Source organism: Coccinella septempunctata, chromosome 8, assembly GCF_907165205.1.
Source record: "Coccinella septempunctata chromosome 8, icCocSept1.1, whole genome shotgun sequence".
NCBI lineage: Eukaryota > Metazoa > Arthropoda > Insecta > Coleoptera > Coccinellidae > Coccinella > Coccinella septempunctata.
In genome coordinates, this window is record NC_058196.1 from 18,432,427 (window position 1) to 18,447,838 (window position 15,412).

The 15,412-nt window shown below is 37.0% G+C and overlaps 1 protein-coding gene across 1 annotated transcript; it reads left to right on the forward strand.

Moving 5' to 3' along the window:
• The first annotated feature begins 546 nt into the window (after nt 1-546).
• On the forward strand, nt 547-12,232 carry LOC123318801 (carbonic anhydrase 2-like). The gene is made up of 5 exons (XM_044905545.1): nt 547-684; nt 740-907; nt 965-1,212; nt 11,772-11,996; nt 12,050-12,232. The coding sequence occupies exons 1-5, from the start codon at nt 627-629 to the stop codon at nt 12,215-12,217; spliced, it is 867 nt and encodes a 288-aa protein (XP_044761480.1). The 5' UTR covers nt 547-626; the 3' UTR covers nt 12,218-12,232.
• Nucleotides 12,233-15,412: the final 3,180 nt, after the last annotated feature.

Sequence of the window (15,412 nt, forward strand, 5' to 3'; positions counted from 1 at the left end):
GTTCACCAACTATGGAAGATGGAGAAAGAATAGAGCGATATTTTAACTGTTGTTGCTTTGCAGGTTTTTTTTTGTTACCGATAACCACTTATTATGAGCTATTGTAGCTCATCGTAATGATGCGTAATGCACTTTTATAAATTGAAACTCTCACAACCAGTGGCGCAGCCAAGATTTTGTTTCGTTCTCCGAACATTTGGGGCTGCGTCATTGCTCACTACGTGAAGCGTTTGTCTTCGAAGAATTTCAAGCATGAAGCGAAATTGTTCAAAATTTCAAACTTTGAAAAAAAAACGAATAAGGACCAAAATACAGCTTAGTTCTAGTAGACCCTTTTTGCATACTATCCGTGCTATCTAGCGCTACAGCGAAATTCTGTTTCTAGCGATGCCAATAATTCAAATCGAAAACTTTGAGCAACTCGGTTCGACTTGTCACGAAAATCGAATCACAGATAACAGAATCATAAATCGAATCTTTTATTATTAATAAAAAGTGAAACATCATTATGATTTTCATAGAATATTCTCATACTCATTCCTAATCTATCATATTTTTAATGCTGACATTTACCAAGATCGAAAATATTCATTACAAAAATTCTTTAAATTCAAGTAGATACAATCATGGCAGAAGATGTGGAAGATGATATTGGCGAGGAGATAACAGATGAAGATTTTGGAGGTTAGTACAAAATAAAGAAAAAATAAAAAAAATAATGCAACTTATTCTTTTAAAGATGCACCGCAATACTATCTTCTCTCGTTGGCTGACCGAGAAGCAAAGTTCGAGTCACCAATAAATATTTCTCTGGGTTTCTGCAAGGACCTAATACTGCCCCATCTATGTTGGTATCACTTCGATAAAGTTCCTAAAAAAATGAAAATCACCAATACTGGCCACACTTGTAAGTGAATATTTAAAGAATCTCATTCTTTCAAATTAACGGTCCCCAATTTTGAAGTGATCCTGAGTGCCAAGTACTGCGAAGAGCGACCTTATATAGCCAATGGTCCGCTTATCGGAAAATATGTATTTTCACAGTTGCATTTTCATTGGGGCTGCAATAATATGGAAGGAAGTGAGCACACCATAGATGGATCAGCACTGCCCGGAGAAATGCACGTGGTGACGTTTAAGAGTTGTTATTTAACCCAAGAATCGGCTCTGAAAGAGAAAGATGGTGTTGCAGTTATTTCATATTTTTTCAAGGTGAGTTTTTTCACTTTTCTACATCTTCCATTATTGCACAAAGTTCAATTAGGTATTGGGGAAAGTCGAAAGGCTTAATTAAGGTAAGCGCACATACATCGGCGTCGGACGGACGGCATGGAAGGAACGGCACGGCAGCGGCGGAATTTTTATGAAGGTATCGCACATATAACATCGGAATCGCCGGACTCCGGAGGAATAGATTAGTTGCGAATATGTCTTCAAGCGGTGAGGAACTAGCGTTTGTTCTGGAGGAAGAAGAGTTTCAAAAGCGAAGGAATCGTATACGAATGTGGATACATGACATATGTAAAAAAGGAAGGATTTTGGAGAATATGTTCATTTATTTCCGGACTTGATGAAGGACGAAAAAAATGGTTTCTATAATTTCTGTCACTTAAATTGTACAATTCATTATAAATTTGTACGCGCAGTATTAAGTTCTCCTGAAAACTCATGCTTCTGCCGTGAATTCGTATTTCGTATGACTACCAGTACAAGCCGCTGCATGTAGAGACTTGTAAAATGACGCAGATGCCGCGGCAATCTCCGATTGGTATCGCACATATGTCGGGATCGGCCGACACAGCACGCATCGGTCGGAATTTAATTCTCGTTCCTCAATTCCGTCGGATGCGATGCGATGCCTGCCGTCCGCACATATGTGCGTTGCTCCATTCAGTTCCATTGAATGGAATGATCCGTACCGTCCGTCCGATGCCGTTGTATGTGCGCTTACCTTTAGGCAATGTGTTTTTGACCCGCATGACTTGTTTGTTTGTGTCTCTAGTGTTTTTGAGAGAAGACACTCCTTAACGATTTTTTTTTTTAATTAATATTCGTAGATTGACGCATGTTATTAAATTTACTGTGCCACCCATATTGATACAAACAATCGAGGTTCGAAGATAAACTGCTCCACATGAGTTAGGGATATTGACTTAAACTGCAAAAAAAATATAGTTAAAATAGGATTTTTGTGATGAAAATTCATATTAATATGATTTCAAGTGGCAAATTAATTTTAGCCTGTCGGTCTGCAGCGTATACAGGGTGGTTAAGAAAAATCGAGTAAAATAACGAAATTTTATTCCCAGAGAATTTAAGCATTTTGAGACTATCAATACAATGTATGCCCTACACGGGCATCAATAACAGCTTGACATCTTCTTTGCTTACTACACACGAGGTTGTGGAACATTTCTTGAGGAATTTGGTTCCATAAACGGAGCAGAAGCTCTCTCAGATAATTTAAGGAATCTGGGGTAGGTTGATGATTATCAAATCTTCTTTGGAGCATATCCCATGCATGTTCTATGCAATTCAAATCTGGTGAGTGCGGAGGTATTGGTAAATGTGGAATATCAAGCTCCTCGCGCGCATTCTCAACTATGGCTACACGGTGCGGTCTAGCGTTATCGTCTAGAATATGAAAAGTTTCACCGATAGCAGCGTGAAAATTTGGCACAACATTGTCAATGACATGCTCCCTATAGTGTGAGGCGGTCATATTCCCAGGACAAATGTGTAGATCTGTGTTGAAACATATCCCGGCCCATACCATAACACTACCCCCTCGGAATGGATGGACTTCTTGGACATATATAGCGACGATTACAGGGTATACGTGGGATTGTCCATACCCTTATTTTTCGAGAATCTGAAAATCGTCCATATCTGGATTCATCAGTGAAAAGGACACTACGCCATTCATCGTTCCAATTGATATGTTGCCTTGCCAATTTCAGTCTTTGACGCTTATGGTCACGTGTTAATGGAACTCCTCTTAATGGACGTCTAGAACCTAGATTAAGCATGGGCAAACTACGGCCCGCGGGCCAGGTCCGGCCCACGTGAAAGTCTAATCCGGCCCGCGTCAAGATTTTGAAACAATCACCAGTATTTTTGTTTTCTAAGTTTGACCGCCTGATAAGGAAAAGCAATGTCACCTAATACCGAGTTGTCTCAAAGCGTAAGTTGCGTACTGTTTATTATCATCTCAAAATGTTGAAGATTATACATCGAAGACGACAAATTAGCTGGAAACATATTAGGTGGAAGAAGGACTGATAAATGGGGGCTTCATAGCTACTGAAGTGAACCAAGTCCATGCAGCCTAGTTTTGGGATACATGACTTAGGCTAGAATGGTTCACTTCAGCCCTGAATCCCTCAAATAAAAGTCCACCAATTTGTTATTCAAATTGCATAGAGTTGTGCTCGAGGCTCAGCCTTAGTACTGCGTGTGCATCTGGCAGCGGCTGGCATTATTTCTTGTAATCCCCAGAAAAGCAAAAGTCGCCAAATCTCCTTCGATGTTCCAACGACTGCATCACAGAACACAAATAGTGATGCATGGAATCCAAAACTTGCAACGAACGGCTTGTTGCTGAGCTCCAAACATGAAGGCAGTATTCAAGTGTGATTAATACATGAAAATTTATTCGATTATTCGATTCTGCGTAGTTTGAATCGATGAAACAGTAAGCCTAGTTGCACACACACCGATTTTGGACGGCCCGGAATAAAATCGGCCAATATTTTATCGGTAGCAGTTGCTAGCACACTCAACGGATTTTTACCGTCCAAACGATCAGCCAACTACAGTCGACTGAAATGGTCGGTAAAAAACATTGAACTCAAGAAAGAACTCCTTCTTGAGTTCAATGGTAAACAATCGGTGCTTGTACAAACGTGTACTTAGTCACGCACGCCACTACATCCCGGTATTGCCGGTATTGGACGGTTTCTCACCGGCTAAGCCTAGTTGCACACACACCGATTTTGGACGGCCGATTATATATCGGTCGTCCAAATTCCAATAGTAAACCACACGTGTGGGAACGGGACCTTGCACATACGCTGACCACTGATCGGTGACGGTAAAATGCCGGTGAGAAACCGTCCAATACCGGCAATACCGGGATGTAGTGGCGTGCCTGACTAAGTACATGTTTGTACAAGCACCGATTGTTTACCATTGAACTCAATGTTTTTTACCGACTATTTCAGTCGACTTTAGTTGGCTGATCGTTTGGACGGTAAAAATCCGGTTAGTGTGCTAGCAACTGCTACCGATAAAATATCGGCCGATTTTATTCCGGGCCGTCCAAAATCGGTGTGTGCAACTAGGCTTTCGGTTTCCTTCTAAATGAAAATTTTTGAGCTTTAAGAACGGTATTAATTATTGGATCTAACATTAATTTCAGTTTAGCAAAGTTTGCGCGCAACTCAGCATAGGTGTAGTGTTCTAGTTCTCTCAATTCTAAACTAAATTCTTTTGGATTTGCTTGGGAGTCTTGGGACCTCGAGTTATAGCAGTCAACGGTTACTGAGATGATGATATTATGCTCGTGGTGGTTAGTAACGAATCAAGCATTAAAATTTTTGTTTGGTTCGTTGTCAACGTCTGTTTAATTCGAAGTATTTTTGACCTTTTGATTTTCATTGTTGAGAGCAACAAAAATATCACATATTTTTCAAAAATTTCATGAAACAAACAATCACGTCCTTCAAAGTACTTTTGACTAATATTTACAACATTACTACTGGAGGGAGGAGCACCAAATATCTCGGGAACAACTGCATGATGGATGCATGATTCAAAAATCTAACATCGGATTTTGCGCGGAAGCGTTCAATGTGGGAACGTGGGAATACACGTGTCAACGTCACGTCTAACTAATTTAACGCTTCCGCAGAAAATCCTATATTAGATTTTCGAATAATGCGCATTATGACTTGGGCCCACGTCGAGTCAGAGTAATCTGTTGGCACCTTTAGTGACCATCATCACGGCCAATTTCTACCAGAGTATGGACAATTCTTAGAAGCTCAATCACAGTTTCATTTTTCACATACTCTTTCGTATCCTACCAAACAATAATTAATTTTTGTCATTTTTTTTTACTTTTCTAGGATGTTAGTCATGTTTGATGTAAAAATGGAAAAAAAGTTAATCACTTGTAAAAATGTGTATTTTTTTTTGGCCCGCCTAGGTAATTTTTCATTTTATCTGGCCCTCCCCTCAAAAAGTTTGCCCATGCCTGCTAGATTCACCTCTCTCAAACATCGTCTGATGGTTTCGATCGAAACTTGGACCCCATATGCATTTTGAAGAGTATTCCGAAGCATTCTACACGTAGATGTAGGGTTTCTTCTCGCCGAAACGGTGATGAAACGATCCTGAGCAGGTGTTGTTTTTCGTGGCCCCCAACCGAGCCTTGGTATTTCCAACACGGAACCTGTCTCCCTGAACCTATTCCAAAGTCGAGATATCACACTTTGGCTGACTTGGAGCTAGGCATAGCCTACTTGAATTAGTAGGTTCAGAAAACTCGTTTCAAATCGAAGCCGTTGATAAAATGACTTCATTTTAAAATAAGAACATTCATGAAGCATATGCAAAGAAAAAAGGCGACCAGATTGACGAAATGTCTCATACTGATTTTTATTGGATCGATTCAAGTTGTTATTGAGTTTTGAATGATTATATAGCGATTTTCTCGAAGATTACATACTTTTAAGAACGATTGAATACGATATCCCTAACTCTTGTTCTCCTTCAAAATACGAGCGTTTTAACAGCGGGTTTCACAAATATTTGATTGCCCGATCAACGATTTGACATTCACTAGATTTCCAAATTGAAATCACTGAAACCCTTTCATTTCTGAATATATTGAAGAAGTATCAATTGAGAATCATTGAATTGACTTATATCCTCATCCTTATTGTTATCATACATGTCCGTGTGTTTGTTAGTTAGTTTGTTCGTATGTATGTCTTTCCATAACTCCGAAACCAGATGTCCGATTGTGGTGGGAATTTCACTTTCATTTAGAGAATTCATCAGATAAGGTTTTCGTGCAACACTTATTCCTATATACAGCGTGATTCATTGGGAAACGCACATACCGTAAGGCTAGGTCGAGGAGACCAAGGTGCCTCTAAATAACCTATATTTAATGGTTCTATCTTTCTTCATTACTAGGATACAGGGTGATTTAGTGTAAGGTATGATGTTCCTCACATGAGCATTTGCTGGTCGTTGTTTTGGTAGATCACATGTCTTTGCAGGAATTCTCCTGCTTCGACGGGAAACGATTTCAACTGGCCTCCTTTTTGTATAAACAATGACACTCATTTGGTTGGCTGAACTTTTCACACTTTCTTATGGTCCGGCCCGAAGGACCAATGTTGACGTCTGGATGTTTTTCCAGAAAGTATTTGACTGCTTAAGATTCACTAACATATAAATGAGTAACAAATGAATGAAACATCTATAAGAAAAACATTAGAAACTATCGTTTGTATTTCGTTGAATTTTTTTCCATTAATCCAATTGTTAAATGTTGGGGAAAAACACTGCACATTTATGCCCGGTTGTACAGTCCAAATTTGAGCTGAGTTCAACATTGAACTTAGTTCAACCTGTCAAAACTGTACGGAATTGTCAAAGTTAAACTGGGTTCGAATTTGAACTCGGTTTGAACTCTTTTTATACCTCCTGTTCTGGTAATTTTTACTAAACTATGAAGCTATGCACACGGAGATTTAATATGCTAGCAGGAAGACTGATCCTACTATCCTTACCTTACTGATCCTATATACTCTTCGACCTTTCCGTCGAAAATATGTTGGCTAGAATATGGTGTAGATATACAGGGTGTTTCATGAGTCGTTTTTCATAGCCCAATGCTGAATGCAGGTCATCCAGGCCTTTCAGAAAACTTGCTTGTTTTGTATCCTAAGGCTATTAGTTTCGGAGACACGGGGTGATTCATGAATATTGTCCTAAATTTGCGATAGCCATAACTCTGGAATGCAAGGCCCGATTTCGATCAAATTTTATGGGTTTGTTCGCTTCAGAAAGCTCTTCCAGACGGCGCATGAAATATTAATATTTTCAGGGCAGTACTCAGAATATCATGATTTTTCTTTCAAGCTCCAGAATCTATATTTTTCACATCCCTTACAGACATTTCGTTATTGCCAATTCTTTTTATTTTTAAACTCTCAGTTCCCACTGAGTGTGCGTGAAAAAGTGAGACACTTCCCGGGAGCATTTGCCATAGAGGATAGAAGAAGCCTGACCAGAAGTTAAACAATTCCTAATGATAAGAAGGGCAATAAACAATCTGATTTTAGGAGCTAGGAAATGTATAGAGATCCCAAGTGACCAGTAACATATCTGTTATGTTTTCTTGGGAGATCGAATGGGGAACTTTGTTATGTGTTATTTTTCTGTAACCATTACGTGTCTGATGCGATATTTGAGATGTACCTGTGCTGTATCGAAATTATATCCACATTTTGTAAATTTCATGTTCCCGCTCCCTGATATCCACGTAACATATTTGTAATATTGTTCTTTATTTGCCATGTATCATTTTGAGATCATGAACATAGCATGACACCATAAGCGTTTTAACTACCGTCGAGGGCGCTGTAAAACGTAAACAAATATGGAGGATTGTGAGAAATGCTATTGATAGATATACATATAGAAACGACTTTATTTATTATCATTTAGACGTTTTGTCAGTTGAATAGTGGATTACTCAAAGTTAATAAGTGCAGATATTGAACGTTTGATAAGTTATTTGTGTATCATAGTGATTTTTCAGTGAAATGGTGAATTACTGAAAAGAATTAAAGTGATATGGATATCGAACTGTAGGTCAATAAATCATTTCTCGTATTTTCATAGCAGTCCTATAACACATAATAGGCTATGTTTTTATTATATCCAGCATATAAAAATTATATTTGAATAAATAATGTCCTGTTTGGTGTAAATTTCGATATAAGTTATTTCCTCACGTGTTGCATGTACCTCATACGTAGAAATAAATGAATAAATCATAAACTTATATTGAAAATTTTCTTCAGGAAGATATGAAATATGCATATAGTATTCTTTTCAAGCATGAAAAATTATGGAAATTAATATAAACTATTGCGATATTGAACTCGTATTTTGATTTTTCAAATAGTGTGTATTTATCGATCATTTTTGAAAATAAAATTGATTATTGTTCTCCAAGAAAAATTAGGGCATGTCTTTCTGGTCTTTGCACTTTCCTGCATTAATGAACTGTTGATTATTCTTTTTATGGAATGCAGGAAAGTGCAAAGACCAGAAAGACATGCCCTAATTTTTCTTGGAGAACAATAATCAATTTTATTTTCAAAAATGATCGATAAATACACACTATTTGAAAAATCAAAATACGAGTTCAATATTGCAATAGTTTATATTAATTTCCATAATTTTTAATACTTTTTTTGGAAGCATTTTCAATAACAAATGAAACATAATAAACATAGCACATAAACGTAATACATATATATAGATCTCCCATGAAACAAATATTTGCATGATCCATGTTTGAACTATTTATGCTCCTTTCAGAAAGGAGATGTGTTCCTTGTTTGAGGCGGACATAGGAGCATAGCTGCTACATAAGCGCTCTGTATTTGTACTCTTAGTGTGATATATCTGTTATAAAACAAGGAGCGTGGGATACATTTCTGCTTCATAACTGTTATGAGATATGGTCACCTGGGATGGAAGAACTCCATTTCGAACATCTCTTTCTTAACATTTTCATTGTTGTTTTATGGAAGGAAATAAAGTGGTTAAGGTTTTTCAGAAGAATAAATTTTAATACTTGTGTATTAATCTAAATTCAATATGTAATTAATTGAAATTTCAAAAGAATTCACACCTCGACTTTGCATAATTTTAATCACTTTTTCACGAACACTCAGTATGTGCAGAAGGCCTAAAAAGAAAAATAATTGAACAGAATTTAAAATAGTTGAGAATCTCGGCAAAGGATTAAGAATATTATCTCCGGAGGAATAAAAACAGGACCGCATTTCGAAAAAATGTCATAAAATATGAATTCGTCCGGTTCCTATTCCCTTGTCGTCGTCATCGTTGAGTCGAGTGTTACACATGTACCTTATCGATGTGAAGCCTGGTGAGCGTTTGAATTTGAATCCAGTTTTTCCAAGAAAGATTTTACTGAATTTTGTCGAACGTATGTCTATCCCCGGAATTTCCCTGAATTTCACAAATTTTAAAAATTTTTCAAGTATCGATATCACTTCCGAAACAACAAACAATATCGGAGACATTCTTGTCTTCCGAACATCTGGTTCTCTGGAGAGAATGTGTGTTTCCTCCTTATGTTTCTGTCAACAAAATGAATAACATCAACATGAATATATCCACGACTAAAGCTACCATACACGATATTACTTCTATACAATCACAATCCACAACAATAGAACCTAGGGCTTCTTATGTCAACGCAATCAAGACAACACCAATAACAAGTTTCCCAAGAAAAGACCAAGCTATCCTCATCAATGCCATTGGAGATCTACGAAATTCAGATTACGTAAAAACCATTGGAAACATAATCGGAGCAAAAAACATCAGATATGTTTCGCGCCTATCAAACCAAAGGGTTTGTATTTTCCTGGATGATATCAAAACTGTAGACCACCTACTAGCAAATCACCATTCAATCACAGTTTGCGGCTTTCAAACAAATATTCGTCGATTAGTTACTCCAGCCAAAAGATTAATAATATCAAACGCCTGCCCATCCATACCTCATAAGGTTATTGAAGATAAGCTTAAGGAGATGGGTTTGAAACCGGTATCCAATCTAAATTTTCTGAGAGCAGGTTTGGAGAGAGAAGAATTTGCACATATTCTAAGTTTCAAAAGGCAAATCTACATCTGTCTCCCAGAAAATGAACACGAACTGCCTTCATCTTTTCTGTTAACGCATGAAGAGACCACTTACAGACTATTCATAGCTTCAGACGCCCCAGTTTGTTTCAACTGTAAAGAAACCGGACATATCGCCACTGTCTGCCCAAGAAAAACAACATCCGATCCGCAAATGGAACCAACCACATCCAATGAGAGCCCCAAAAATATTACACAAACAGATGATGTTGCAGCACAAATCATACCAAACGCAGAAAATACCAACCAAACAAACCACAAAAAACGCCGCGCCTCCACCAGCTCTCCAAGTTCACCCAATCAAGAGGATGCCATAGACCCAATGGAATTTACAAGCAAAACAGATGATAAATTCACAGTACAGCTACTCAACCCTGGAAATCAAACCGAAATTTTCATAGAACCAAACTCGAGTACAATCAAACCCAATAAAAATAAGAAACCTAAGAAAACAACTACACCACAAAAACCGTTAAACCTTGGAGAAATTGAATCTATATTCCTGAGAGACCCGACACAATTTGCGTTGAATTTCGAAGATATCAGACAATTCTTGGAACTTTGCATAGAAAATAAAAATCCCCTAGACAATGCTAGGAAAATAACTAAAGACATAGACGCGTTAATTCACACCATAGAAGAAATTCATCCCCATTTGCCAACCAGAACTGTCAAGATGAAATGCACGAAAATACTGAAAAGTCTGAAGAACCAACTTCAACTTGAAGAAACCGAACTTTCAAGCAATTTCAGTACAAGTTCTCAAGACCTTCTCCAGGAATCAAACACGGTAATAACTGAGGAACAATGTAATTAAATTTTCCATGTTCACCATAATCCAATGGAACTCCCGTGGTTTTATGTCCCAAGATGTGCTACATGTGATGCTGATATCACTGTACAACATATCCTAATCGATTGCCAATTATACCTACCCCAAAGGAACCATTTCAATGTCAGCGAATCAATGAAGGAGGCCCTGAGAATAAATTCTCCATTATCCCTAAACACCTTGGATTTCATAAAGAACGTCAATGTCAAAATTTGATTAATACCGAAATTATGTAATTGAACAGTACTTCTGAGAATTGTATCTAAATACAGTGAATCTTACTAAACTGTACCATTACCGCTAATGACCTCGATGTCGAAGCGGCAAATTTATAAATAAATATTCCCTTGTGACAAGTGTGCCATGCAAAGTGAAAACTGAATTACTTAGAATGGGGTGATGTAGTTTTTCATGGTAATAACGAAATTTCTGCAAGGGATGTGAAAAATGTATCCATAAAATTTGATCGAAATCGGACCTTGCAGTCCAGAGTTATGGCTATCGAAAATTTAGGCCAATGTTCATGAATCACCCCGTATCTCTAAAACAAATCTCAGGGTACAAAACAAGCAAGTTTTCTGAAAGGCCTCGATGACCTGCATTCACCATTAGGCTATGGCCAACGACTCATGTAACACCCTGTAGAAAGGAGAGGGAAGGTAGACGGAAAGTAAAGAGCGAACACGCAAGAATTTGACGGAACGTATATGGTATGGATATGAAAAGGATACGGGATGTATAGTGAGAATCAACCTTTACATGCCATCTAAAGAAGTTATTGTGAGGTATCATAACACGTGTATCGGTAGAAACACGAGCGTGTAGTGATAAAAAGTCCATCGTTGATGAAAATCATGTACTTTAATTTTTTAGTTGAATGAATAACTGCGTATGCATGCTGAAGGCCTCAAAAACTAAAAAAAAACAATTTTTCAATATTTTCTCCCCTGTATAGTTGCAGAATTCTGAGAATCCGATTCTTCAACGACTTCTGGATGCTCTGCCCGAAATAAAGGATGCCAATACCTCCTTCAAATTAGAGCCATGGCCTCTCAGCGACATCATCTTGGAGTTCGATAGGGATTACCTTACCTACTGGGGCTCGGTAACAGCATCAGGATGTCATCATTTCGTTTTATGGTTCATTTGTCGGTATCCCATAGGAGCAAGCTTAGAACAGGTATGCAATTCGATACATCCTAAAAATGAGTGACTTATGCATTGATATTACAGATGGAATCTTTTCGAGAATTGAATGATTCGAAGGGGAAACCTCTCACAAGGAATTTTCGACCAATAAATCCTTTGAGCGATCGACATATCTTTCATGTGAATCCTTCAAATAATAGACATACAACCTTATACCCGTTAGCATTGTCAAATAAAAGGCAAAGAATATAGGAAATTTCTACAATATAATTTTTTTACTGTCAACAGACAAATATTATTATTATTATTGAAAAATTATTAGAAAAGAGGCATTAAGCCTATAAACTCTCAAACAATGAAAATGTGTGATACATGAATAGAATAAAGAGAGAAAAACTACATAAATATCCAGCATAAAAAAAGCAGAAAATTTACAGCAAATCAAAACTAAAGTAAATTAAGACCCAAACAGAAATCAAATACCTCCCCCACTCATGTGCAAATATTCGTCCAGGCGATTTTTGAACGTATTTTAGTGATACTTAAAATGAAGTCTCTAAATCAGAGATCAGAGTTGTCTCTGCTCTAAATGGTATAGTTTTCAACAATAATGAACTTCAATTTTGTAAAGAAAGAAATCGTGTCATAATAAGGCGAATGTACCCTACAAATAGGGCGGTTAGAGCAAAAATGGCCTAGACTGCAATTTTTCTGCAATTGAGTTTCAAACAATTGTAGCTTTGACCACTTTTGCTCTAAACGCCTCAAATATCGTATTGTAAAGCACCCATACGCTAAATAAATGAATAAATTGCCTCGATGGTAGTTATCAAATCGAACATGGAAAAAACTTCAATAGAGGATACATTTTGGCAGTTTATATTCAGTCAAATAATCCTTCCCAAAACTTCCAACATGAGAAGTTGCAATTAAGGGTCGACAAGACAAGAATTCTTGTCTTGATGACATACTTCTTGTCAAGATCTTGAAATTTCTTGATTAACCAGTGACACCGTACATGGTGATACGTGCTAACACGACAATCTGGTGGTTCCCCGATATTTTTATTTGTTTTATTACGAACTCAAAATGACGAAGCGCAGTTGCACTCTTCACCCCGTTTAGTAAAGTGAAGTTTTTATTACATATCAAGAAAATATAGAAAGAAAGCTCAACAGGAGATCGAAAATACTAGAGGCTCCCTTTGCCACTTCACACCAGCGCGCATTGACGTAACTATCATATAACCAGGCAGTGCAATTCAGATAATAACAACGTTTTGGCATAAAGGTTGAAGTCATTTCAAATTATTTTCTTTTTAACTTTACCTATTACTATTATCCATCTATAAGCCATTTCTAACAGAACCTAGTTCTGTCAATTGAACTTGATCTTCTACGACTCTACCTCAACACACTTCCAGAATCAATTTTGAGCTGAATTGCAACTTCTTTCTATACCTACTCTTGATTATCACGAAGTGGTAGGTAATCTTATTTTACCATAAGTGACATTGACTCTTCAGTAAACAGAACGACTGCTGAGCCATTTGGCTCCGATTGTGAGTCAGAATATTCACTAACAAGCAATAGAGAGTTTAAGTAAAAATATAAAATGATCGGTGAAACTAAAGTGAATCTGACTAATGCCAGTGAAAATGACGAATCTGAATCTGAAACCGTAGCTGCGGGAGCGGCAGTAAAAAGAAAGAGCAGCAGCATTCACGAATGCAATATAGTGCTAGTTAGGTAGGTATTAGTGGGAATACTGAATGTGAAATAAATCCTGTTATTCTTTCGAAATTCAGTTGGACACAAGTAGGATCAACGGCGAAAGTAATAAATGAGCTAAAATTATACCATGTTTTCATAAAAATGAAAAAAAATAAAAAAAATGCCAATCTAGATTGCAATTGGAACTTAAACAACATTATCATTACCTAATTATTTTCAATTTACATTTTTCTAGTGAAAATTGTGTGCAATAAATAGAAATAGGTATTTCATGAAAAAATATGTTTATTTGTTTCTCATTTGTAAACGTCAGTTTCCAAAAACACAATATTAATCAAGAAAGTTTATTTTATCAAGTCACTAACTTGTAAAACTGACAGTTAACTTGCAAAATTTTTACAAGTTAGTAGTAATATTTACATTAGAAAATTTTGTTTTATCGTCATATATGTTGAAAATCATGGTACAATTGTTATTTCCAGTAACACAGATTTTTGATGATGAAAGAGTTGATACTGATGATGATGAAACATCTGTTGACTCAGAAACTGCTGGACTCGAGGACTGCAGAACATTTGTACTCTCCTTACTACCATATAATTTGCTAGACATTTCGATTTTTTTGTTGACCGAATCATCGACATAACTCATCGCAATTTCGGTGCTCTTCCACCCTCCTGCACGCTTTAGTGCTAAAATATCTCCACCCGAATCCGCAACCATAGTGGCTCCAGTTCTGCGAAAAGAGTGGCCGGTGTATAACTCTGGGTCTTTTAAACCTAAATATTTCGCTATTTGCTTTGGGAAACCACCAATAGTGTGCTGGCCAGCATTAAGGGAAATGCACTTTCCATGTCTGTATGTCAAAAAAAATCTTAGGCTTTCTGTTCCAGGAGGCCGAAGATTTGCATATTTTCTGTATTACATGCAGGGCTTGAAGCTGCAGCCATCATCGGTTATGGTGAATCTTCTTGTTGTTAAATTTTTTGTTTGCCGCAATGTCACAATAACGTATTTTCCCATATCTCTTCTACATCATTCATGTTTAAGGAGAGAATTTCGTCACATCGACAACATCCAAAAATCCTAAATATTGTTACAATTTTCTCCAGCAACCACTGGTCATCAGGAGCATGCAAAAGACGACATTTGCGACAAATTATTGAGATTTTTTTGGAATTTATCTAACCTCTTTACAAATGAGAAACAAATAAAATATAAAACAATACACGCAAGTTTACGGGTTTTACTGGCTCAAGGAGGTAATATCCTCCATTCGCCAGTAAAAACCCTCTTACCTTTCTAGTAATGTTATATACTATATCTTTTTCACAAATAAAAATGTTTTAGCGTATTCATGGTTCGCCAAGATATTTCAAGATTTCTTGTTTTCTTGACAAGAAATCTTGGTATTGTATTGACATAAAATATCTTGGCTTGTCTTGAAATTCTGAAATTACTTCTTGTCTGGAAATCAAGACAATATCAACACAAGATCTTGAAATTTTCAACAAATTGGCGACCATTAGTCGCAATGTTGCTGGCGATGGTGCTTTTTTTACACCTACTATGTAATGTACTGTATAATTACCCGCGATATGCGTTGTTGAGGACATTAAGCACTCGCCAATGAGTAGGTACTGTTGGCCTTTTTTGAATCAACATTGTGAAGTCGTATTTCCAACAACTTCCCTGTGACTGTTACTGGATGACT